Source organism: Rhinatrema bivittatum, chromosome 8 (assembly GCF_901001135.1).
Source record: "Rhinatrema bivittatum chromosome 8, aRhiBiv1.1, whole genome shotgun sequence".
In the NCBI taxonomy this organism is placed as follows: domain Eukaryota; kingdom Metazoa; phylum Chordata; class Amphibia; order Gymnophiona; family Rhinatrematidae; genus Rhinatrema; species Rhinatrema bivittatum.
The window spans coordinates 268,084,665-268,112,137 of NC_042622.1; the positions used below are offsets into that span (position 1 = coordinate 268,084,665).

The following is a 27,473-nucleotide window of genomic DNA, read 5'->3' on the forward strand; positions in this document are numbered from 1 at the left end:
AATATAATTTGGAAAGAAACTAGAGCAAGGGGCTTGCTGCCTCATGAGCCGTTAAGTGCCAGAATACGACCATTTCCTGCGGTTTGGGCCTTTAAAATTTGGGGAGGCCCGAATTTCGGTTTGGTGCGGGTTCCGGCCTCCCCGATCCAGGACGAATGCCCATCCCTGCACAGCGGTCGAGAACCGCTGCCTTAGAAGAGAGGGGATGCGGGGGGAGATACCCACCTGCAGACACCTGGAAGGTTTTAATGCTGCGCATATTTCAAACCTTTGCCCCTGGACAGGAAACTGTAGAACTAGGGGGAGGTCACAACATGAAACTCCAGGAGGGATGACTCAGACCCAGCATCCTGAACTATTTCTTCCCAGAGAGGGTGAGAGACGCCTGGAAAGCCCCCAAGAAGAGATGGTAAGGATGAAAAACACTAAATGAATCCAAAAGGGCATGGGATAAACACTGCTGATCTCTACAGGCTAAAGGTTGGAAAGGGAAAAAAAAAAAAGGGTACATGGGATAAATCTGCAAGGAAGGGGGAATCTATTTTAGAGCGTTTTGTGGTTCTTTTTTTACTCCTGCATTAGACTGGGAAAAAAAAAAAGCCTACGCTCAATTTTGCTGCAGTAAAAAGTTCCTCGTTCTTGATTAATCATGCACAATGAGAACCACACAAAAATGTAACACAGTCCTGATCAAAATAAGAATGTGTCAATTATTTATACTTTATTTCATGCAAAACCAATTAATCTCCATGATAGGCATAATCATGTTCAAGCTCTCACTTTACAAGCCTAATCATAACCCATGAATAATAATCAGCTCCTCTAATACCTAAATCATGCAGATTTTATTAGCTTACTGCCTCCTGCCAATAATCTGCACTGCAAACTCCAGAAGTACCAACTTTATCAAGATATAAGCAACTTTGCCATAAGATCATGAGATTGGCGTCTCAGAACTCTTATTTCTCCATCTTTTCTCATCATCTTTTCACCTCTCTCTTGAACATTGCTGTCCACTTTAATATCCACTCTCCTAAGTCATCTGCTTCCGTACGGTGCTGCCTTAAGCAATACATATACTACTTACACAGTCTCCGTCAGCCGGTTATGATATTTAAAATGCATTGGCTTTAAACCGGTTATGTCCTTCTTATTTCCATACCAGCCTTAACAGACGTCATGGGGGCAGCCTGCATGAAGCAGCAGTGACAACCGTAAGCAGCTTGCTAGGCAAACTGGATGGGCCATTTGGCCTTGATCTGCTGTTATTACTATGTTACCATGTATGTTCTCCCTGTCACCCCACTTCTTTAACTCCGCATGCATTAGCTTAGCGGTTCTCAACCGGTGCGTCATGAGACACCAGCATGTCGCCAAGCGCGGCAGGGGTGTCGCGCACTTCCTGGGCTCCCACTGCTCTTCCCTCCCTCTCCTCCACCCCAAGTGAGAAGCACCCGTTTTCTTCAGCACGGTTTCAAGATGTGTCGGCGCAGTTTCCACCCCCACCGGCAGGATCAAGGACGCTGCGATTTGTTTGACTGCCCGGCAGGCTGAGAGTTCCGCGCGGATGCGGCAGCGCGATTTGATGACGACGTACCAGGCCCCTCTGGCGAAAAGAATAATGGTGCGCTGGCTGGGCTTCCACCCTCTGTCTGCAGAGCAAAAGCTTGCCAGGAAAAAGAGGGAGTGGAGGAGGGCTGAGGGAGAGGGAAGGGGTTGTGGATGAGGTGAGAGAGGAACAAAAGGGAAGGTGAGAGGGGGTGGAAGGAAAAGGGAAGAGGATGTGAGTAAGAAGAAAGGGGCACTGTAGGAGCACAGTCAAGGTCACGCCAAAGAAGACCTGGCTGGACCAAGCAGGCGAGGAAGGGGAGAGGTCGGGATGAGAAATAAGGGGGGAAGAAAGGGATGAGTGAGGTGGATGGGAGGGGAAAGGAGTGAATGAAAGGCAGTGTGAGAGGGGGAGGGAAAGAGATGGATGGAGCAAAGAGAAGAACGTGGAGTGAGGAGAGAAAGGTAAACAAAAGGGAAGGGATGGTGGTCTCACATCTGGAGGGTGGAAGCCGCGGTGGTAGAAAGGGTGAGAGCCAGAGGGGGCCATTGCAGCCGAAGAAAGAAAGGAAGGCCAGAGAAAGGGTCAGCAGCTGAAGAAATAGAGGCGAGAGAGCGGCCCTGCTAGAGCTGCTGGTGGCAGGTTTGGATGCGCATTTGACGCACCAGCTTTACCCCTTACTGAATAAGGGGTAATAGCTCATCGAAAACGCGCGGCCAACCCCCCCGAAACTAATAGCGCCCACAACATGCAAATGCATGTTGTGGGCGCTATTAGGTATTCCCGCGCGATTCAGAAAGTAAAATGTGCAGCCAAGCCACACATTTTACTTTCAGAAATTAGCACCTACCCAAAGGTCGGCGTTAATTTCTTCCGGCACCGGGAAAGTGCACGGAAAAGCAGTAAAAACTGCTTTTCTGTGCTCCCTCCAACTTAATATCATGGCGATATTAAGTCGGAGGTCCCAAAAGTAAAAAATAATTAAAAATTTTAAAAAAAAAAATGTTTTAAATCAGCCACAGCTCACGGGTTGAAAACCGGACGCTCAATTTTGCTGGCGTCCAGTTTCCGAACCCGTGGCTGTCAGCGGGCTTGAGAACCGACGCCGGAAAAATTGAGCGTCGGTTGTCAAACCCGCTGACAGCCGCCGCTCCTGTCAAAAGGAGGCGCTAGGGACGCGCTAGTGTCCCTAGCGCCTCCTTCTACCGCGGGCCCTAATTAGCATATTTTTCTTTACTGGATCGCGCGCCCAGGACACTGGCCTGTGCGCTCACCCGCTCTCCCGTGTTTCTTTCTGTATCGGCCTGTTGTTGTGTTTTCTCAATAGGACATGTATTGGTGATGAACTGCTGTCTATTTATAAGAAGTGGTATTGTGCCTGGTAGGAGAGGAAGTTTGTGTTGCTGTTATTGAGAACACCATAATAGCTTTTTTTTTTTGTATGATGAGTTGTACAGGGAATATTCTAGTTCTGCTTTATACCCATTGCTGAGGGGCGGAGTGGGTGGGGAGGGGTTCCTGTTGATGCAAAGTATAGATTAACATTTAGTCTTGTGACTGCCATGGGTCAGTGTGTCATGCAAGTGAGAACCATCTATCAGGTGTGTCCCGACAGAAAAAAGGTCGAGAACCACTGCATTATATCACCGTTAGCTTACTGCATCAGAAGTTAAACTTTTTTTTTTAACCTGCGCATTAAAAAACCACGTGCTGAGTTTCAGCATTATTTTAACCCACATCAGGCCCTATAGAAAGGCATCTCCAGCTCCTGTGCTTCAATTCTGAGCTCTTTCCAAGCTAGAAAACACATTTGCACCATGCACACATCCTATACTTCTAGACAGAATCTAAAGAATCCTCATGGACATCGGCAACCAGGCTCTAGCCAACCTATGCCAACATCTTAAGAATCTCCCTTTTGTTTATAAAGTAACGGCTGCATTTACGCTCTCCTCTCTCTCTTTCTCCACCTCCCCCCCTTTTTTCTTTTTTTAGGAAGCCATCTGGGCTCTGCACAGTGGGTCTCCAAGAAAGCCAATTAGCAGGTAGAAAATTTCTCTTGATTGACTCATCTGATAATACCCTTCTCCCAAATGAAACGGCTCTTCCCCATTTAATCTGTAACGTTCAACAGATCTATGCAGAGAAGCCCGTATTACCACTTGACAAATTACTAACGGAGCAGTCAAAGCTCTCTCTGCCCATGGTACAGCTGCCAACTTGGCTGAATGACAAACTGCAGAGGAGATAACTGCTTGGCAACAATGGACCCCCCCCCCAGTACAATCCTTTATCCATCTGGACAGAGACAACTCTGAAGCTCTGACCGACCTCTCATCATTCAGCTAGCAGAGTCACACTTTAAACTATTTCTATTCAAACAGATAGGCAGCACTCCCCTAACAGCCAAACTGTGAAACATATGCTCTGATCTGGAAGATGGCTTTAAAAAAATTAAAGGAAAAGCTATTTTTGAATTTATGCGGAATGTTGAGACTTTAGGTTAAAAAAAAAAAAAAAGAAGACGCTATTAGTACCATTTTATCTGCATGAAGAACTAAATAAGGCTGCCTATGAGACATTGGCTGTAATTCGCTCACTGTCCTAGCTGAGGTAATGACTACTGAAAATAACAGTTTTACGGCCATCTTAAGTACGGACCACAATGCTTCAAATGGGCGGAATTTAAGTCTCAAAAAGGACTAGGAGACATACGGCAGACTGATCTTCAAAACCACTTTTAAGGATCTTCTTCCATCCAGATGAGTACCCTTCCATTCTTCCTACTGCCGCCATTGTTACTACCTGCATCCTAGGGAGGGCTCACGTGGCCCCTTAACAAATCCATTCTGAATACTAAGAATCAACAGGAAAAGGAGGAGACAGTGTTCTCAGCACAGCAGCCAGAAAGTCTGCCAGATCTTTCAGCATGCCTAGTTCATACCTTGTCTCCTAGACTGTGATAACAACTGCATAGCTTTCTGAAAGTTGTTTATTGATTAGTACCGCCCGCTCAGCAGAAATGCAGTCATTGAGATTCTTTTTATATTGATAGAGCATATTGGACCTTGCTTAAAAGGTAACTGGGATGGTTTCTAGATTAACATGTTGGGGTGCCACTCTAAACCATATTCTTCGAGGCCAGTAGGGTGTGACTGCAGTGGCCAACTTCTGGAATCAACGGCAATGGAGTAGACACATAGGCCAGCTGAAAATTCCATTTTTCTGTGAATACATCAGCTGATTGTGCATCCTGAAACCTGCTAAAAGTAATGTGCAATTTGCACATGGTAGTTTGATACCATCAGATTTATTTCTGGCATACCAGACTGAAAGTATCTTGATTGAGCTCCCATTCTCTTGGATGAACGTAAAGTTGCTTACGTGCAAAAGGTGTTCTCCAAGGACAGCAGGATGTCAGTCCTCATATGACCATCAACATCCAATGGAGCTTGGCAGGAAAACTTATATCAAAGTTTCTAGAACTTCACTGAGCCTCACCAAGCATGCCCATGCATTCATTATGCCACGTGGGTCCCTTCAGTCTAATAAAATAGTCATTTTTTTTAAATTTAATCTAACTACCATGAAGTGGAGACCCAACTCCGTGAGGAGGTAGGTGGGTCTCCACTTCGTGGACTGACATCTGCTGTCCTCAGAGAACACCTGGTACAGGTAAGGAAGACTGCTTTCTCAGAGGACAAGCAGGATGGCAGTCCTCACACATGGGTGAACCCCTAGATACAGGCAGTCCCCCACAAAAAAAAAGAATAAAACAGTGCAAACAATTGGTGATATTTGCAAACAGGCACAACAATATTTTTGTTGGCAACAGGCCTTTTTTTCTATGTATACCCTTGTGGGGTGGGGGGCGCAGAGGGGAAGTCTGAATAAAACAGGCCCTAGGTAGGAACAGAGTTGGGTTCTACACTTCAAACAAGTCCCAGAGGACAGACTGGCCAAAACTGCTGTCGCATCAGCCATCCCTGTTCAAACAGTAATGCAGTGTGAATAAGTGGACTGAACTCCACATCGCAGCCTTGCAGATTTCTCTCATGGGGACTGATCACAAGTGGGCCACCAACGATGTTATGGCTCAGACAGAATGAGCCTTGACATGGCCCATAAGATTTAATTCCACCTGAGCATAACAGAAGGAGATGCAATCTGCTAGCCAATTGGAAAGCATCTGTTTGGCAATGGAGATCTCCAGTTTGCTCCAATCAAAGGAAACAAAACGTTGGGTGGACTGTCTATGGGCTTCTGTCTGCTTCAAATAGAAGGCTAAGGCTCTTTTGGCACTCCAAAGTGTGGATGTTTTTTTCACCTTGGCGAGCATGAGGCCTGAAAAACAAATGTTGAATGGATGATTGATTGGTTAAGAGAGAAGTATGACACCACCTTAGGCAGCGTACATAAGATCACCCTATCATGGAAAAAATTAGTATAAGGCAGATAAGTCGGTGTCAGTGAGCCTGAAGCTCACTGACACCGACTGCCACCAAAAATATGACCTTCCAGGTCAGGTACTTCAAGTCACAGGAGAGCAGTGGCTCAAAAGGAGCTTTCATTAGTTGAAATAAGACCATGTTGCGTTCCCATGACACAGTCTTAATGGGACGCTTCAAATGAAGCAGGCCCTGCATGAAACGTACAACGAAAGGCTGTACAGAGATGGGCTTACCCGTCCAATTGGTGATATTTGCCAATTGCACTATGGTGAACTCTGACTGAGTTGGTCTTAATACTAGCATCAGAAAGATGTAGAAGGTAGTCTAACAGTTTTTGTGTTGAGCAAGAGAAGGGGGTCTAAGGGCCTTTGCTCACAAGTTGCAGCAAACCTCCTCCACTTCAGTCCATAGGACTTTCTGGTAAAAGGCTTTTGGAAGCCAAGAGAACATGAGACATCCTCTGAAAGATCAAGAGGTTATAAGATCAGCCTCTCTACATCCATGCTCTGAGTGCTAGGGTTTGGAGGTTGAGATGCCACAACCTGCCTTGATCCCGAGTGATGAAAGTCGGGGGAAGTCCCCAACCTGATCGGTTTTCCTGATAAACATCTCCCGGAGGAGCAGAAACCAAATCTGTCTCAGCCAGTAGGGAGCTATAAGTATCAGAGTCCCCTTGTCCTCTCAGCTTCCCCAAAATCTTTGTAACCAGAGAAATTGGAGGATACACGTAGAGAGGTTTCTGGCCCCAATTAACCTTTTAAGTACCAACGTTCCACAAGTGGAACATTTTTTCATATACTTTTAATTACTTGCAAAATTTTTATACCATATTTATACCATATTATACCTAATCACAAGATATATATAGTTTACACGCCTCACTTTGTATTCTATTACTGTCTCATGCCACCTTGTATATATTGTATCTTAGTTTTTGGTATATATTGTATCTTAGTTTATTTATGAAGAAGCCCCCTAGCCCAGTTCAACTTCTGACTCCCTCAACTTCCTATGCTTAATTTATATTGTTACTTTTGTTCTATGTTGATCCATTAAGGTTACAATGTAAAATAGTATGACACCCCTGTCATGCTATCACACCTGTTTATAATGTGAACCGATGTGATGTACTCCAACGAATGTCGGTATATAAACGATAATACATAAATAAATACTATTTGGGTCTAGTTAACTAACATATGTAAAAAGGGGCATCAGGAAATAATTCCTTCAATGAGCAGGTTCTAAAAGGTTAAGGGTGAAAGGGTCCAAGGCTAGCTTGCTGAGTGCCCTGTACATGAAACAGAAAAAAAAGAGGGACCTTCCTGTTCCAGGGAGCCGTGAGCATGTCTTCCTCTGGGGTCTCCCAGAGGCTGAAGACCCAATTCACCACCCCCTGATCCAGAAACCATTTGTGGGGTTGAAAGGAATGACTCAGACTGTCCAACATTTCATTCTCCAGACCAGTTAGGTACATGGCACTGAGCACCATCCCGAGAAAGGGCCCAGATCCAAAGCTGGATGACTCATGACACAGGAGGTAGGATACTGTACTTCCCCTGCTTATTCATGTAAAACATCGCTACTTGGTTATCCATCTGGACTAGTATGACTTTGTTGGATCTGTGAAAGCCCATAGTGCCTACCAGACTACCCGGAGCTCCAGGAAGTTTATCCGATGCTGATATTCATGGGAAGACCAAGATCCTCGAATGCAAAGCCCATCTACATGCGCTCCCCAACCCAGGTTGGATATATATCCATGGTTAGGACAATTTGCACTAGAGGAAATTGGAAGCAAATTCCTTGAACAAAACTGGAATTGTCCTGCTTCCAGGAAAGAGAATCCCTGAGTAACTGAGTTACTCGGATGCAATCCCGCAGGGTCTGAGTAGCTTGTAGCCACTGACACCGCAAGGTCCACTTGGCTTGTCGCATGTGCAATCTTGCCATGGGAATGACATGAACGATTGCAGTAAGTGGCCCAACCACCTCAACATGTGCCAAACTGACATCGGTTGACTGTTGAATCTCTGTCATCAGTGACAGCCCGTTGCTGCGTGAGGAAGGCCTTGGCCTGAGTCATGTCTAGCAGAGCTCCTATGAATTCCAATTGGGGTGACTGACTGAGACGGGACTTTGGGTAATTGATGACAAACCTAGTGACTCCAACATCTGGATGGTCACACGCACTGACTATTCAACTCCTGTCTGAGACATAGACTTGATCAGCCAATCATACAGATAGGGAAACATGTAATCCTTAGTGGGTTGAACTGAGTTAGTCCACACCTGCTGGATCCAGAGAACTACTGAGGACTGCCTCCAACCATGCCCCCTTTGTAGTGGACATGACATCATGCTGAAAATCAAGGAGGCATGTTCTCTGTCTCCACCAGCTGTGGAGAGGGAAAATCCCTATGGTTATGACTGGTCTAGCAGGAGGATAAGGAAGACATTTTTCTAATGCAGTCTTCTTTCCTTTGATACCAAATACAAAGAATTTGTTTCTCAGAGACTGAAGAAATTCTCACACATAACTACAATTGGCATAATTGATAAATCCTTCTAACCCCTTCCCATTGGAAGAGTTCTTTGATTTCTCTTTAAGAGTGGTAGCTGTAGTCCAGGACTAAGAGGCTGTAAGATCAGTCACTACAGTGCTAAAGCTGAAAGGAAGCTTCCAGCAATATCTATTATCAGTTGCTCACTGTTGCTGTGACATGACATTTTTCCTCTCGGGAGTGCTTACCAAAAACATTTCCTGCAATATTGAGCCAAAACGTTCTCCTGCTCCACCCACCTCATAACCAAAGCATAGAACCTTACCAGCCCAAGAGACTGAATTGTACTACTGAAAACAAAGCCTCAGCAGCATTTCTTCTACAGAAATTCATATTAGGACTATGGTTTATTTTAAAAGAACACAGACAGATCTGGACTCTATTCCAGATACTGGTTTCTCAAGCTAAGCCCAGTGGGGTGATGCTGGAGGACGCTGTTCCACCAAAATCTTATGCTGAGCCCCAGGACTAAGCTTGCTTGAAGTTGCTCTCTTCCAGTTCCAGCTTCCCCACTCTATCCTTCCTGTCCAATATTGGTGTCACGAATCTGGCTGCTAGATAGCCTCACCACCAGCAGGGGCCCTCACACACAGACCTGCCCTAGCTTCTGCTTTGAAGGCTGTATGACGCAGCAAGGCCAGCCCTATAAGAACTTCCCTCACGGTATTTGCCACGCCTCAGCATGGCCTTTGGCCACTTGCTCTTGTGCTCTTGCCTGTTTAACCTTGCCCTTGTTTTTGGACCTTTGCCTGTTTACCTTGCCTTTGGTTCTGTGTTTAGCTCCTGCCCTGTTTTAGGCCTTCTAGCCTGTCTGCCCTGCCTTGTCTCTTGCCTGCGCTCCTTGCCAAATTTGGCACTCTTGGGATGAGATGCTTGAAATGATAAATATGTTTTTCTACTCTTCAGAACTGGATACATCACAATAAGCTTTCACTAACCATGACCAAGACTGGATTTCTCGTGATGCACAGTCCTTTCTCAGCTTTTGACGAAAAACCGATTTTGAACATTTCCTTTATGATTCAAAAGAAGATCAAGAGTCTTGGTTTCATTTTAGATGAGACCTTATTTCGATGAGACCTCATCAAACATGGCTTCTATAGATTGTGTGTTCTTTCTGGTTTAAAAAAGGTTCTTTTTGACAATGATTTCCGCACCGTTCTTCAGGCATCCTTTCCCATAATTGACTACTGCAACAGACTATCTAGGTCTTCCTTACATTTCTCTTCGTCCTTTAGTTACTCCTTAATTCCGCTGCCCGCCTGCTCACTGGTCTACCTGCTATTAAGTTCACCTAGAGAATAGACAATACCTAGAGAATAGCCACTGCCATTAAGCAATGGTAACATGGAATAGACTTAGTTTTTGGGTACTTGCCAGGTTCTTGTGGCCTGGATTGGCCACTGTTGGAAACAGGATGCTGGGCTTGATGGACCCTTGGTCTGACCCAGTATGGCATGTTCTTATGTTCTTATCATGCAGCACAAGCCAGTCAAGGTCTTTCGGGGTATTATGGGGCAGGGATAGGCAGTGTGTTTTGTAGCCTCTTTAGAAAAGCAATACCTCTTTTGAGAAGGGGTTTTAAGATTGTTAAACCATATGTGAAAAATGCAGCAAAACACATCGCCAAAGATGTTATGGGTCGTGTCACAACAGCCATTCTGAATAAAATGAACAGTAACACAGAGCAGGAGGGGTCAGGATAAGTGGTGATTAGGAAAGGTGTTAAAAGAAAGAGAACCAATTAACAGGGGCCTCCTGAACCTTTTCAAACAAAGAAGCCCAAATATGCCAAGTCTCAAAAGACTAATCACAAGGCTAAGAAGAGAAACCTCTCCACCAGGAAGCAAGATATATTCTAAAGCACTATGGCTTTTGTACATCAGGGGTCTGAAGAATGCCTAAAATCAGAATTGGATCTGTTTCACCCGGCCCCCACACAAACCAGCATAGAAATAAGTATTTACGTGGAAATTCCACCATTATCTACCTTGTCAGAAACAGCCCCTTTAGATTTATATATAGCCAGACATGGTAAGGATTACCTGGATGTGAACACCACGTTGCTGTACCTGACCTATACAACTGTGAAAGAAGATGTGACCGATCTTGACGTTGGGGCCAAAGTAGCTCTGGTGAACTATCCAGTAGCCTCTATTTTTAGCCAGTTGGATGTCACTCTCGGAGACAGACTCATTGGTCAGAGCAACAACCACCACCCTTACAGAGCCCTCATAGAGCCACTTCTCAATTATGGTGAAGGACCTCAAAACACAGTTTATAAGTGGTCTGTTTTATAAAGACACAGCCGGAAACCACGAAGTGAGAGACTTGGGGGACCCCTTAATGCTGGTTTTACTGAAAAAGTGGGGTTTTTTTGTTTTGTTTTATTTTTACAGCAGTTAGCCATAAAGTAGAGCTTCTGGGGCATTTACACAGCAATTTGTTTTTTTCAAGAAAAGTTGCTCATAAATGGCGTGGATGTGAAAATTAAACTAACGAGGAACAAAGATACATTCTGCTTAATGAACAGAGCTGCCGATGAGAACTACAAGATTGTTATCTTATCTGGAGCTCTCTTTGTAAGGAGCGTGAAAGAGTCCCCAGGAGTGCGCTTGGGGCATGCAGAAGCTCCACTGAGAGCTAATGCCAAGTCCACTGTGGACCGTGTAGGACTGAAAGTCTTTAGCATGCCTGCTGGTGATGTGGGACTAACCAGGAAAACCTCTTTTTGGGGCAGTTATCCAAACATCATATTTGGCTTTGTGGATAACTATGCTTTCAGCAGTAACTACTCTAAAAACCCCTTCAATTTTAAATATTACAATATTAACTTTGCTGCACTATATGTGGATGGTGAGCAAGTCCCCGGGAAACCTCTCCAACCGGATTTCGAGTATGGATGCTGTGTCAGAGAATACATGCAGCTGTTCAAGCGACAGGTAAACATTTGAAAGACAATGCTCTGTTGATCAATCGTGATGAGTTTTACCAAGGTTATACGTTACTGGCCTTTGACCTATCAGCCGACCAGGAGTGCATGGACCACTACTCTTTGATTAATACTGGTAATCTGCGGGCTAAAATCCGTTTTGCCAAAGCTTTGCCACAATAAGATTGTGTATGGTGTATTTGACAACGTGATAGAAATTAACCACAGAAGGAAAGTCCTTTTGGATTATCTATGATAATGAACGCCGAAGAGATCTTCCGTATTTTAAAGAAGGATCCATATGTTACAAAATCTTTTGAAGACGTTCTGCCCAGTAACTGGCTGTCAGATGTACAAATAGAAAGGAAACCTGCAAACTTTCAAGGTGGATGGTCTTCATCGACTGACTTATGAGGAGAGATTGAAGAACCTAAATATGTACACCCTGGAGGAAAGGAGGAGCAGAGGTGATATGATACAGACTTTCAGATACTTGAAAGGTTTTAATGATCCAAAGTCAACGACAAACCTTTTCCATTGGGAAAAAAAAATCAGCAGAACCAGGGGTCACGATTTAAAACTCCAAGGAGGAAGACTCAGAACCAATATCAGGAAGTATTTGTTCACGGAGAGGGTGGTGGATGCCTGGAACGCCCTTCCGGAGGAAGTGGCGAAGACCAAAACTGTGAAGGATTTCAAAGGGGTGTGGGACAAACACTGTGGATCCACAAAGCCTGGAGGATGGGAATGAAGAGAAGAGGTAGGGGGGGTGGCTTGCAGGAATGACGGCTACTACCTGGTGATTAATACCCTTATTCAATAAACGGTCACACAGTTAATGCGACTCCAACATTGCTCTATGCTTCAACGGCAAGAGGAAATGTGGAAAAGAGGATTTGCATTCAGGCAACAACCAACAAGGTAGCACCGTCTGGGTGAACAAATAAGCATGGGAGTAGCTTGCTTTTGCGGCGATTACTACCCCAAACCAATTAAGCCTGATACTTCACTTTCAATGCATATCCAGCATAGATCTCTGCATCAACGGCAGGAGGGAATGAAGAAAAGAGGTTTTACATTCAGACAACAACCAGCAAGGGCAGAATTGCACAGTCTCGGTAAACAAATAAGTGCAGGAGTAACTTGCATACTGCGGCGGTTACTACCCCTAACAAATTAAGCCTGTTGGTTCATTGGAAAGCATACCAGCGTAGCACACTGCTTCAATGGCATGGGGGGGGTGAGGAAGAAATAGGATTTACATCCAGACAACTTCTAACAAGATATTGATCTGAGCAGTATGAGTATACAAACATCGGGGTAACTTGCTCGATACGACGGTTACTACCCTCAAACATTAAGCCTTATACTTCACTTAGATGCAGCTCCAACACTGCTCTCTGCATCAATGGCGGGGATGGAAGGAAATTAGAATCAAAAAATTACAATAAGGGCCCTGAGTAACAGCGGTCGGAGTAACAGATAAGTATGAGAAAATAAGTGTGAAAGCTTGCTGGGCAGACTGGATGGGCCTATTGGTCTTCTTCTGCCGTCATTTCTATGTTTCTATAAGCTTGGTAGTAAATACCCATCCCCATGACCTTCCTGGAGAACACTAACTAGCAATTTATGTGACTGAAAATGGCATAGGAGAATTCTTTGATTCCTATGGGCAACAGCCTAATAGCTTATTCTTCCCTAATAGTATTATGAACTTTTTAATAAACATTGTGAGGATATTTTATACCACAGCAGACAATTTAAATATCCATTATCTACAATCTGTAATTATCACTGTGTGTTTTTCCTACATCAGCGCTGTAAGGGGCTGTCTTTTGAAAATATTTTAAAATTGTATTCTGAAGAACCATTGCAAAATGACAAAACGGTTTTACAATTTGTAAAAAAAAAAATAAAACAGAGAACATATTATATGTCTAGATCTTGTTGCTGTCTGTTTCATAACTCCGAAGAATGTTATGCTAATCCTAAATAAAAGCACCCCTCTCTCTTGAGGGTTTTTGAAGAATGAACCAAATATCCATAGTCTTTGGATTATTGTCAAAAATGTCATGGGAGGGGGGTTTTTGTATTTTTTCTCTGAGGCCTCGCTGCAACCAGGCTGCTGGTCTGTGCTCAACACTGTATCTGTTCTTGTAATATTTTCTTGTTCTAATAAAAAGAAAAAAAAAGTGTGCCTCTTAATAGTTTTAAAAGTATATGTAAAAACAAAAGATACAATAAAATAATTAACTCACGTGACAATTTATTAATAAAGCCAGACTTCTGCCTTAATTTGTTTGAAGAATCCATTTCTGTTTCAAGCTCTTCAGGCCTTACAAGCTGCAGAATGGTGACCCTTTCTGGTCTCTGGCTATACCGTTTATTTCCATCATAAGGGCATAACCGCCAACAATCCTCAAAACCCTTGGGTATTGTAACACGAAAGCTGCCTGGTCCCTCTCTGTCATGTGATGGACATCTACTGCAACTATCCCAGACCCCCCTTATAAGATAGTTCTCTTGATTGGATCATCATCATCTCTTTAGATCTTGGACCACTTCACAAAACTACAGCCTGTTGAACCTTCTGTGATTTAATGGTTCCTGACCATACTAACCTTTCACAGATCTTGAGTCCAGATATCTATTCGCACCTGTCATTACAATGTCCATCCCCTTTGTTCATGAAACGTAGTGTGTTATTGTCTCTTTAGGTCTTTGGGGAACTTTACGAACTGTAGACTGACTAGCCTTTCAGTGCTTTAATGGCCACCCCTTGTGTATTCCTTCATCCCTCCCACACAGCAATCCTAAAAAATAGTGTACTGTAACACAAAACTGACTGCCCAAACTGTCATGTTTTGAACAACCGTACTGTCTAGAGCAGTCCCGCACCCTTATGGTGCAGGTCTCTCTCTTGAAGGGCACCAGTGAAATTATTTTATTATTTTTATTTTTTTTTTTGTATTTTTTCAATTACAAATTTGTAGGACCTCCAAGTCCACAGAGTGTATAGATCACACACTGTTTCTCCTTATACGTCCAACTTTATTTTATTCTATTGTATTTATCTTTAAAACTATACCCCAACTTCAGGGATTTCTCACTTCCTTATTTAAAATGTCTTATTCAAATCTTTTATATTGTTGGAGGTCACTATCAGAGCAGTCTCAATCAAAACACAGTCTCAGTAAAGAGGGCATAAATTTCCCACTTATCTTAATGTTAACATCATTCCCCCGACATGAGATCCACATTTCGAGTTCTGCATCAGGGGGTCTTCGTTTTATCTTTGAAAAATCTTCTCCTCTGTAATCAGTCAGACTGCTCTCGAAAACGAACTCTTTGCTCTACTATCTTCTGAAGATAGATAGTTGGGGTATAGTTTTAAAGATAAATACAATAGAATAAAATAAAGTTGGACTTAAGGAGAAACAGTGTGTGATCTATACACTCTGTGGACTTGGAGGTCCTACAAATTTGTAATTGAAAAAAATACAAAAAAATATTTAAAAATATAATAAAATAATTTCACTGGTGCACATATACAACGGGTTAAACTGCAACTGACTTACTGACTGCTGGTTTTTGGGATCTTAGTGGACAACATCGTAAAGTGGTACACTTCTGCCAAAATCATCTAAGCATTTGTTGTCACGGCCCGGTGGAGCGTTTGCATGTAACTTGGAATGTTTCACTTTCGCTAATGCCAATTCCACCACTATGGAGTAATGGGGGACTTGAGAGGAATCATACATGGTTGAGTTTGGCATCCTGTATTTCAGATCTATTTTCTAGACGCGGCAGTTGCAGAAAAGGATGTTTCCCACATTTTAGGGAGAACGTTATCCAAGACCGAATGGGGTGGTAGTGCCGTCGGTTCTGGAGGTGTTTCGAAAATTCTTAGAATGCTCATCTCCGCTCTGGGATCAGGGATCTTCCCGATCTCCACTTGGAGATTACCAACCTTCTCAATGAATTTGGCATATGTTAGGACTTCTGGAGGGGAATAAGGCTCCAGTAGGCCTTCCAGCGGGTCAGAGGCCATTCCCTTGGAAGAATTTATTGAAGATGAAGACAGTTGAGAGTCCTGACTGTGTGGTGGGACCGGTGTAGGTATAACATTTGGATCAGATGGTCCATGGACCAGAGATGAAGGTGGAGAGTCATTAGGAGACTCTATTGGTGGGACACCTTTTGCCTGCTCCAGATCCTCGAAAAAGGAACTCAAAATGTTGGAAATTTTCATCATGGCGTTAGCTGCCAAGGAACCCTGAGGTGGTAAATGCACCGGCACGGGAGATGGTCTTGTAGGAATGGCAGCTAATAAGATGTCCTGAGGAGACGTTCATTTGAGCTGAAGTTTTGGCGGAATGGTGATGGTCTAAAATGCTTAGCCAGGGGAACCAGCAACGTCTTTTGGTGCGAGACACCGAAGAGAGTCCTGAGTAAGAGTCTTCACTTACTGATGTATGTTTTGAAGAGTGAGATTCTGGATCAGAAATAATCTCAATATCAATGTCTGGGCTTGTACTTGGAGCTCTTGGTGTTTCATGGGTGTGCTTTTTTTTTTCAGATCTTTTTTGCATCGAAAGAGTCGTTGAATATTCAAGGTGCGTCATGGGCTTATAATGCTTCTCATGTGATGGAGTCAAATGCATCGATCATGCACCGGTGGTGCGTCATGCGTCAACTTCCTTTTATGCTTCTTCTGCATCGATGCTTTCAGCAAGGTCGACTGGGAACAGAGCCCTGTGACCCGGTCGACGCATCTCGGAGTCTTTCTCTGTGTGGTACCGCTGCTGGAGCCTCAGATTTCTTAGGAGGCTCTAAGGGTGTATCAAACCCAGGCCTGGTACCCGACGCGGAGCGACTCAGCTCAGTGGGTCCCAGGAAAGGAGGCCCTCTTGGTAGGGACTTTACCTTTCTTCAACGGTCCCGGCAAAGAGTGAGCTGAAGTCGGTGGGGCATAAGAGCCCGTCCTGAGATGCTCCATTTTTGCCACGCGTTGTCGTTGGGCCTTTGGTGACATTCGACCACAGTCACTATACGAGGCTTGGTCATGGTCAGGGCCTAAGCATATATAGCAATAATTATGTCCATCAGTGATGGACATAATTTTGCCACATTGACAGTATTTAAAGCCAGATGGCTTCGGAGCCATCTGGAATCAAAATTTAGTGGAAAAAATTTCCTGCTTGGAAAAAAGTAGACTGAGGAGAAAACCCCGCATGCGATCAGCTCACGGGAAAAAAAAAACTGAAGAGAATCGCGCGGGAACACCACCGCGCAGCTGCACAGAGTGAAAGCTCTGTGACTCACTGAGGAAACTCTGCCTACTTGGGGTCGTGACGCTTCCCAGACAGCATGGCTAATTCAGCCCTGCTATTGATGGGAAATAGACAATTTAATCCTACTCTGTTTCCTATCTTTTAACCAGTTTGCAATCTACAAAGAACATCTGCTCCTATCCCATGATTTTTTAGTTTTTTTAGAAGCCTCTCATGAAGGACGTTGTCAAATGCCTTCTGAAATCCAAATACACCACATCTACCAGTTCTCCTTTGTCCACATGTTTATTCACCCCTTCAAAAAGAAAAAAAAATGTAGGAGATTTGAGAGACAAGACTTCCCTTGGGTAAATCCATGCTGGCTGTGTCCCATTAAACCATGTCTTTCTATATGCTCTACGACTTTGATCTTTAGAATAGTTTCCATGATTTTCCCAGCACTGAAGTCAGGCTCACCGGTCTATAATTTCTCGGATCACCCATGGAGCCCTTTTTAAATATCAGGGGTTACATTGTCCACCTTCCAGTCTTCAGGTACAACAGATGATTTTAATGATAGGTTACAAATTTTTACTAATAGATGTGAAATTTCATTTTTTAGTTCTTTCAGAATCATGGGGTGTATACCATCTGGTCCAGGTGATTTACTACTCATCAATCTGGCCTACTACACCTTCCAGGTTCAACGTGAATTGGTTCAGTTCACCTGAATAGTCGCCTTTGAAAACCTTCTCCAGAATGGGAATCTCCCCAACATTCTCTATAGTAAATGCTGAAGCAAAGAATTTGTTTAGTCTTTCCACAATGGCCTTATCTTCCTTAAGTGCCCCTTTAACCCCTTGATCATCTAACAGTCCAACCAACTCCCTTGCAGGCTTTCTGCTTTGGACATATTTTTTTTTAAGTTTTTATTGTGAGTTTTGCCTCTAAGGCCAACTTCTTTTCAAATTCTCTTAGCCTGTCTTACATTTAAATTGCCAGTGCTTATGCATTATCTTATTTTCTTCTGATGGATCCTTCTTCCAATTTTTGATTGAAGGTCTTTTGGCTAAAATAGCCTCTTTCTTTTCATTTTTTTAAACATGCCAGCATGGAAAATATCTGGACTGCGCTTTTAAGATGGCATTTTTTTTTTTTTTTTAACAATGTCCATGGCTGTTGGGACACACTTAACCTTTATAGCTGCAATTTTCAGGGTTTTTTGTGTTAGTTTAAAAAACAATTTTTCTCATTTTAGAAAAGTTTCCCTTTTGAAATTTTAGAGCTAGAGCTGTGGAATTACTTACTGTCCCCCTCTCAATTCAAACTTGATCATGTTATGATCACTATTGTCAAGCGGCCCCACCACCATTACCTCTCTCACCAAATCCTGCGCTCCACTGAGAATTAGATCTAATATGGCTCCCTCTCTCTTCGGTTCCTGAACCAATTGCTCCATAAAGTTATCATTTATTCCATTCAGGAACATTATCTCTCTAGCGTGTCCCGATGATACATTTACCCAGTCAATATTGGGGTAATTGAAATCTCCCATTATTACTGCACTATCAATTTGGTTAGCTTCCCTAATTTCTCTTAGCATTTCACTGTCCATCTCATCATTTTGGCCAGGTGGACGGTAGTATACTCCTATCACTATACTCTTCTCCGATACACAAGGGATTTCTACCCACAAAGATTAGACTCATGCAGGATTTTTATCCTGTTGGACTCTATGCCATCCCAGACATAAAGTGCCACATCGCCTCCCGGGTGATCCTCTCTGTCATTGCGATATAATTTGTATCCCGGTATAGCACTGTCCCATTGGTTGTCCTCCTTCCACGTCTCTGAGATACCAATTAAGTCTATGTCATCATTCATTGCTAAACATTAAGGGGTAGATTTTAAAAAGCTGCGTTGGCGGGCATGCATGTTATAAAACAGGGGGTCAGTGCGCACAATTGTGCATCTTGGCATGCCGAGCCACATTCCCCTGTTCCCTCCCAGGCCACTTCGCCTCTGGCCCCACCCTGCCCCTTTTTGCAAGCCTCGGAACTTACACGCGTCGCCAGGCCTTTTTAAAATAGGCCCAGCGGGCGTAGGGCTTTTAAAATCTGTCCCTAACTCTCCCATCTTACTTCTTAGACTTCTGGCATTAGCATACAGACATTTCAAAGTGTGTTTTTTTGTTTTATTAACATTCTGCTTTTCAGTTGACAGGGATAAATTGGAATCTTTTAGTACAGGTGATTATTTATAGACACATGGACTACTTTTCTTATTATTGGAACCTTTCCGTTGGGATGCCCTAACTCTAATGCTTCATTAGCATTATTCAAAGATAACTCCCTCCAAACCATGCGCTGCTGAGCGACTGTTCTAGTTTAAAATCTGCTCTATCTCCTTTTTAAAGGTTAGCACCAGCAGTCTGGTTCCACCCTGGTTAAGGTGGAGCCCATCCCTTTTGAAAAGACTTCCCCTTTCCCCAAAAGTTTCCCCAGTTCCTTACAAAACTGAATCCCTCTTCCTTGCACCATCGTCTCATCCACGCATTGAGACTCCGGAGCTCTGCCTGCCTCTGGGGACCTGCATGTGGAACAGGGAGCATTTCAGAGAATGCCACCCTGGAGGTTCTGGATTTAAGCTTTCTACTAAGACCCTAAATTTGGCTTCCAGAACCTCCCTCCCACATTTTCCTATGTCGTTGGTGCCCACGTGTACCATGTCAGCCAGCTCCTCCCAGCACTGTCTACAACCCTATCTAGGTGATGAGTGAGGTCTGTCAGTTTCGCATCAGGTAAGCATGTTACCAGGCGATCCTCACACCCACCCGCCACCCAGCTGTCTACATTCCTAATAATCGAATCACCAACTATGATGGCCGACCTAACCCTTCCCTCCTGGGCAGTAACCCTGAGAGATGTCCTCTCACACCGAGGATAATACATTACCTGGAGAGCAGGTCCTTGCTACAGGATCATTTCCTGCTGCACCAGGTTGATGCTCTCCAACCAGGAGACCTTCCTCCTCCAATGCAGCACCAGGGCTGCCAGACTGGAGTCGGAACTTGGCTATTATGTCCCTGAAGATGTCATCTATATACCTCTCTGTCTGCCTCAGCGACTCCAGGTCTGCCACTCTAGCCTCCAGAGATCGGACTCGTTCTCTGAGAGACAGGAGCTCTTTGCATCGGGTGCACACATACAACTTCTCAACAGTGGGTAAAAAATCATACATGTGACACTGGAAGGCCTCCCCCTCTTGCTGCTGAACTAATGCCTTCATCTTGATTTTGTTCAGTTCCTAGTAAAGTTTAGGTTGTTATGGGACTAGGAATGCGTACAATTTAGAGTCCTTTAAATGTATTAGTGTATTCACTATGTATCTGGTAGTGATCTAAAAGGGGATGATTAAACTTTTGAAAAGGTCTGGGGTAATCCTGAGTAAGTTAAAAGGCTAATTTTTTTTAAATTGAAAATGTTGCCTGTCTATAAATCAAAGGATGAGCTGGGGTGGATGAAAGGGAATACAAACACACAAACTCCTGGCTTTTCCCTGCTTCTGACTAACTAATACAAACACACTAAAAAATATACCCCAATAGTTAATTCTTCCCAAAAGTTTTAAGTTCTAAAATGTTCCAAAGCAGTACTTACAGATTCTCTTCAGCCACCAGCAAGGTGATCCTCTCCTCTCAGTGCTCCCACCTCATGGGACCTGCATCTGATGAAGTGGACTCTTGTCCTCAAAAGTCCTTTTTTTTTTACTTTTCTGGCAGCCTTTATACACCATCTCTTCCCAATACAATGAATACTGAGTAGCATACTGGGCTGCCCCATCTACACCATGAGCTTTGGACATACAGATACCTCCATGCTTCTGGAGAGGATATGGTCTAGGAGAGGAAGGCCTGCTGAATATAGCAGGAAGTATCACACATCACTGGAGGTGTTAAGATGTTTTGCATATTTGCCTCAATATTTTAGTCTGCTTTTCACCACTTTCGTGCATAGGGCATCTGGCTTCCCAACATTCTGTTTAAAAAGGTACATTCTTTGTCTCACATATGCCCTTTGCTTTCACTATCATTCCCTTCAACCCTCCTGAAGATTTTTACTCATATCTATAAGAAAAAAAAAAGGTGGGAAATGTCAGTATCCCACAAAGTGCCTTTTAATGCACTTAGGCCCAGCCTGAGCAATATTTTAAAAGTCATTTCTGAGCTGTATTCATCCGTGGCAACAGAAGCAAAAAAAAAAAAATGTGGCTTTTTTCAGAAACAAGAAGTGAAAACTTGCTGTTTTGTGAGAACAAAAAAAAATCACTTAGAAGTGATTATTAGAAGGCAGATCTGGTTGAGCTAACAAGCAGTTGCATATAAGGTGCTAAAAATTCCCATGAACCTTGCTGCCTTATAGAACAAGTAGTTCACAGGCTGACTATAGATGTGAATACTTTCCCATATATAATTGGGAAGATAATTTTGCTACCACATTTGGCGCCTGATAAATTCCACTGTACACATGCTGATCTCCTGTTTCACTGCCTCTAGAAGCTAAATCCAGCTAGGGCCAAATTTTGAACCCCCGTTTCACAGACAAGCCTAAGAAAGGTGAGTGGTGAGATCTCCAGGTGTCCAGATTCTGACAAGTGTGTCTTATGTCTGGGGTACATTCAGGGAGTGAATAGTCACAATTCCAGTGCCATTTAGTCAGAGAAGAGGTGATATACAGTCAATCAGGTAGTTAAAACTTGGTGCGGTAGTGGTAGCCTGCTTTTATTTGCAATTAAGTTATCAGAGATATACAAACTGCAGTCTTCTTGTCTTATCTTTGTAGATGAAATCTTTTATGATTTTTTTGTTACCCACTTGGAACTTGCTTGGAGCAGGCTATACTTTTTTTTTAAATAAATAAATATACTCGGGGGAGGGGGGGGGGGGAAGATAATGTAACCCGAGAGGGGAAGGGTGTGATTTATCTCCAGTATTCTCAGAGGGAGGAGGGTGTATATATCGCTGGGGCACGTCAGACAGGAAGATTGTGATCTATCTTCAGTATGCTCGGGAAAGGCATGCCTCTGGGTGCCTCACTCCAGGTGGTAGTGTACAAGAGGAGGAGAATATAACACATGGCACCTTATTCAGGGTGGGTGGGAGTATTTCTGGCATGCATGCAGATGTGGCCTGGGGATATATAGCCTCAAGGTTAACTTATTCAGAGTATGTGTGAGGGAGGAGGTAGGACTACAATCGCAGGGTAATTCTGTCAAGGAGTATGGTCCATTTGGAGAAAGGGGCATATCCTCCTTGTAGATCATTCATGGAGCATGAGGTATATCAGGGGGACCCTTGGAGTGGGGCGCATCACTCTGGTTTATCCATGGACTGTGTGGTATATCCGGTGGTGGTGGGGGGGGGGGGGGGGCGGATGGGGATTTAACCTCACGACAACGTGTTCATGGCAGATTTGAGATCCACTAATAGGGGAGGGCGTGCGGCACATCTGGGGTCCACACAACAGCAGAAGGAGGAGGAGGCAATAACCTGGAACCTTTTATTCAGGAAGTGTGCGCTCGACATGGGATCATGGAGGCTGTAACAACCTCACCGTACTTTAGTCAGGGAGGTCTCCACGTTACGTCCCGGGTAGAGCGGAGCAAGACACTCACCTCGGTCACGAGCACGAGCAGCAGCACCTGAAACCGCAACAGACGACTGCGGCTCCCGGACTCCATCCCGGCAACCCCCTCAGCCAAACTCGCGGCTCGCTGGGCCCCCGCTAGCTCCGCCCACTGTCAGCTGTTCGTCATCCGGCCCGCCCCACGTTCGCACCGTACCCACCCATTGGCTGCAAGGAAAATCTATCAGACTGGTTAACCCCGCCCCCTTGCCTCTGTCTTCACTCATAAGACGTCATAAAAAGGGGTTGGGTTATTCACAATAGACTTCCTTGTGGATCAGAAAATAAAGGGGGGGGGGGGCTAGAGGTAACGTAACGTGTGCGTGGCTCGCGGTTCCGCCCTTTCTCCGTGGACAAGCAGCTGCATTCAGTTCAGTCACACAAAGGGTTGACGTCATTTGAACGGCGCCAAGTTGGGTTAAAAAAAAATGTTTTCACTTTAGCACTGAAAGATCTTGGGAGCTTTCAGAGCATGCGCGGTGGTTCCCACGCTGCCGCAGACCGTGTAGCGTTGCCAGTTAGAGATTTTGTAGCCAGATCTGGCGGCTTTTTGGACCAAATGGAGATTTTAGAACCGTGATCGAGACGTTTTTAACAACTCTAAAATCTCCCTCGGTTTCCCTCTCACAGAGCATAACTAGAAGCAGAGAAGCGCTAGAGTGGGGCAAGAAAGCAAAAGAGAATATAAGACCTCTTGCACGTTCCATGCTGGCTGGACCTGCCCTTTTTCCCCTCCTCAGAGCAGGCTCTGCCATGCTAGAAAGGCCTCTGTGTGAGCTGGCCAGGCTTATCTCAGAGAATGGCAATTCACTGGACCATGGACGCAGTCAGGCCGATGCAATACTGTGCGCTGTGGCTAGCGCATGGCTTTACATGGATTGGACGTACACTTTGGACGGGCATCCATAACCCTCGATGCAGTATGGGGATTAGTGCGTCCAAAAAACGTATCCAAACCACCATGTAATTAATAGCGTTAATCACATGTAAATTCCATGTAGATGAGGCTATTAGATAATACCCACGATTCAAAAAATTTACCAAGCGGCCAGTGCGCACATTGCAATGCAGAAAATGTTACGCCTGCCTGGGGCTGGCTAAAGAGCTCACTGATAAAAACGAAAAATCCTGCTTTCTGTGATTCCACCTATTAGTATCATTCATTCATTCATTCATTCATTCATTCATTCATTCATTTATTTAACAGTTTTTTATACCGACCCTCATAGTAGATAACCATATCGGATCGGTTTACATTTTAACAAGGGTAAACTGAGGTGACAATTCTGGTAACAATAGATAAACAAAGGAAAAAGGAATAAGTCAAAGTTACAATCAACAAGGAATCTTAGTATCATGATACTAAGTAGAAGGAACCACAAAGATTCAGGTAAAAAAAAAGTCTTTGGGGAAAAAAAAAGAATTCTGGGGGCTTAATATACAAGCAAAAGATAACCAGTCCAAGCCAAATATCTTGTGCGTGTGTATTGTGCCGGAAGCAGGAGAAAACAGACGCTCGTATTGACGATCTGCACTGACAGCCACCTCTCCTGTGTGCCCGATGCCAAGGAGGCCATAGGACACAATCTTCCCTAGCGCCTCCTTTTTAGTGTGACCCCTCATTTACATATTGCATCGCACGCCCAGGAGAGATGGCTGAGCGCGCGTTAGGAAAGCAGGCACTCAACATGGAGTGCCCATTTTCTATGCCCAAATATTTCATTGGCCTAAGTGACTGTCCTGAAGAGGAAGGAGGAATTGCAAAGGTGACTACGTTCCCTCCGAGGCCGCTCCAATTTCGGAGCGGCCTTGGAGGGAATGGAGGCAGGCTGCGCGGCTCGGCGCGCACAGGCTGCCGATTTTGCACAGCCTTGCGCACGCCGACCCCGGATTTTAAAAGATACGCACGCGCGTATTTTTTTTTTTTTTTTTTAAATCTGCCCCGATGTTTGTACGTCTGAGTATTTGAGAGTGTCTGTGTTTGAGATTGTGTTACTAAAGATTGAGAGAATGCAATATGTCAGATCTGATAGAGCAAGCGAATTGTGTGTGAGTATGATCCAGCCCTCTTTCCCCACCAATCTTAGGCTCACCGGCTTCATATTACCCACTTTTCACAGTGGATCTAATGACTTTCTTCAAGTAGGAGTTGGCAACATTGAAGCCTGTGACAGTTCAGTTTCTTTCATCTGCTGTGGTGAATTAGTTGTGTCATTTTGGCTCTCATGGGTAGCACTGCTGACACATTTATTTTCAAAATGTAATTGTTTTGAGTTGTTCATCGTACACGGGCTTTTTCTATTAAGAAACCATTTAAACTTTGTAAAAAATGTAATAAAACATGAGCAATAGAAACTTTCACTCACACTGCCTGCTGTGTCTTGGTCCTAATTGTGAATATGTTCCCAGAATTTTATATTCCACCTATCCATAATTCTAGGTAGGTTACAGAATTACATACAAAAAAACCCCTCATAACTTAGAAAATGAAAAATATATATAAAATAACAACATAAAAAAGATTAGACCTGGAACTCTGATTCCACATATTAGAATGCAAAAATACAAAAATTTAAAGCAAAGGATGGCGCATTATTCACATGACTATGTAAGAAACAAGCAAATTCCTCTTTGGAAATAATTATAATGAACACAGTTTTAGTGAAACAGCTTAGAGGTTTATTTCACGAGCTTGCAAGTATGGGTGTCATACGAAAGTAGGCACACCCTTGCATCATTCTGCAGCATTTATTTTATTTTTATTTTGAACTTTTTTATACCGACATTCATGTGAAAATACATATCAAATCGGTTTACAGCGAAACATCTGATTGGGAAAACGTTACATCGAACAGGGGCCCAGGGAGTTAATTACAAACAGCTAACATACAATTTAACTAACGTACCAAAAAATGAAACAGCACCGAGATGTCAGCCACCTTCTCTGAGGTACTCAGAGTTGTTTCTGTGGCAAGGGAGGAGGATGAGGATCTAGAATGAGGGGGCGTGGAGACTGCTAATGGTAGATTAGCAGGAGGATTACATCAGAAGGGGAAGCTAATATTAGGTAACCCAGATGATTACAACATGAATCTAAGAGACTGCTGGTTCTCTAATGAGTTGAAAAGCTTTCGCTGGGAAAGGGAGGTCAGGGTCATGATAAGAGAAAGAGTGGGTAGCATATTACACCGGTCAGTGATAACGTAACAGATATAAGAGAGCTAGTGAGTTGCCAGGCCTGCCAGCAGGAGAGAGGCCATATCAAAAGTCCATATAAGCGGCCTTTCCTCTCCTGGGTGTGAGAACGATCGTCCTTTAGGGGAATGCTCGTCTGAAGAGCCATGTTTTAAGCTTTTTTTTTTGAAGATCAACGGGCAGGGTTCCTGACAGAGGTCAGGGGGGAGAGCATTCCATTGTGGGGGACCTGCTGTCAAAAGGGCGCGTTTCCTTTAGAGAGGTCTTAGCTGGGGGGGGGGGGGGGGGGGGCATACAGAGTGCCTTTGTAAGCAGTTCTTATTGGTCTAGAGGACGTGTGGAGTCGAAGAGGGGTGTGTAAATCAAGGATTTGTGCATCATAGTGAGGACTTTGTGGAGAATTCTGAATTTGATGGGGAGCCAATGAAGGTTCTGAAGGATGGGAGTAATATGATCTCCTTTGTTGGTGTTGGTCAGGATCCTGGTGGCGGAGTTCTGTAACATCTGAAGGGGTTTAGTGGTAGGAGACCAAAAAGGAGAGAGTTGCAATAGTCGATTTTTGAGAAGATGATAGATTGAAGCACCGTGCGGAAATCCTGAAGGTGGAGGAGGGGTCTCAGCTTTTTTACAATTTGTAATTTGTAGAAACATTCTTTTGTGGTGTTGTTGACAAATTTTTTTAGGTTTAGACAATTGTCCAGAATTACACCGAGGTCTCTCACCTGGGAGGTGTCGGACATTTGGGATGTAGGGGGTTTGTTGATTGCCCCGTTTTTGTCATCCTGAGTGATAATAAGGATCTCAGTTTTGTTAGAGTTGAGGACTAAGTTGAGGCTGGTGAGGAGGTGGTTGATGGACTGTAGACAACTGTTCCAGAAACTGAGGGTTTTGGAAAGGGAATCCGTGATTGGGATGAGGATTTGCACATCGCCAGCGTAGATAAAATGAGTTATCTTTAAACTGGCGAGTAGGTGGCAGAGCGGGAGAAGGTAAATGTTGAAAAGCGTCGGGGAGAGAGATGATCCTTGTGGGACTCCCAGGGTGGAGCTGACCAGATGGGATTCTTTGTTGTTGATTCTGACCTTGTAGTTCCTTTTGCTAAGGAACGACTTGAACCAGCTGAGTGCAGTTCCTGTGATGCCAATGTCTGAGAGTTGATCTATGAACATTGAGTGGTTTACAGTGTCGAAAGCCGCAGAAATATCTAGAAGTGCGAGAAGATATGATTATCTTTTTTCTAGGCCCAGGAGAATGGTGTCTGTGAGCGAAATTAAGAGGGATTTGGTATTTAACGATTTGCGGAATCCGAACTGAGAGGCGGCAAGGATCTTGTGTTTGTCGAGGTATTCTGTGAGTTGGTTATTGACAATTTTTTCCATGAGTTTAGCGATAAACAGTAGGTTGGCCATAGGGCGAAAGTTGGCGGGATCAGCTGGATCCAGGTTAGGTTTCTTTAATAGTGGTTTGAGAATGGCAAGTTTTAGAGAGTCTGGTACTAATCCTTGTGAGAAAGAGCAATTGATGATTTCTGCTAGAGGCTTAGCGATAGTTTTTGGGATGGATATGAGTAGTTTTGAAGGTATAGGGTCCGAAGGGTGAGAGGAGGGTTTCATCTTCTTGAGCATGGTTTCTATCTCCAAGGAAGAAGTGGGTTCGAATGTTTCAAAATTTGTTGCATAATATATTCATAATTGCATAATTTGTTGCATAATATATTCACTTAGCTATGGAAAGCCCCTGATCTCTCCCCCCCCCCCCCCCCAGTTTCCTAATTCTGCAGCTCTGGAAAGCCCCTGATCTCTTTCCCCCACCTTAGTTCCCTAAT

At 44.0% G+C, this 27,473-nt stretch overlaps 1 protein-coding gene across 2 annotated transcripts in view; it reads right to left on the reverse strand.

Moving 5' to 3' along the window:
* Positions 1-22,596, reverse strand: part of SPPL2B (signal peptide peptidase like 2B) — a 119,109-nt gene extending 96,513 nt beyond the window's left edge. Inside the window, exon 1 of one of the 2 annotated variants that reach the window (XM_029610794.1) lies at positions 22,443-22,594. In XM_029610794.1, the coding sequence (XP_029466654.1) occupies positions 22,443-22,508 (66 nt within the window). In that variant the 5' untranslated portion in view covers positions 22,509-22,594. Of the gene's footprint in view, positions 1-22,442 lie in introns of both variants that reach the window. The other variant, XM_029610795.1, reaches the window with a different exon arrangement.
* Positions 22,597-27,473: the final 4,877 nt, after the last annotated feature.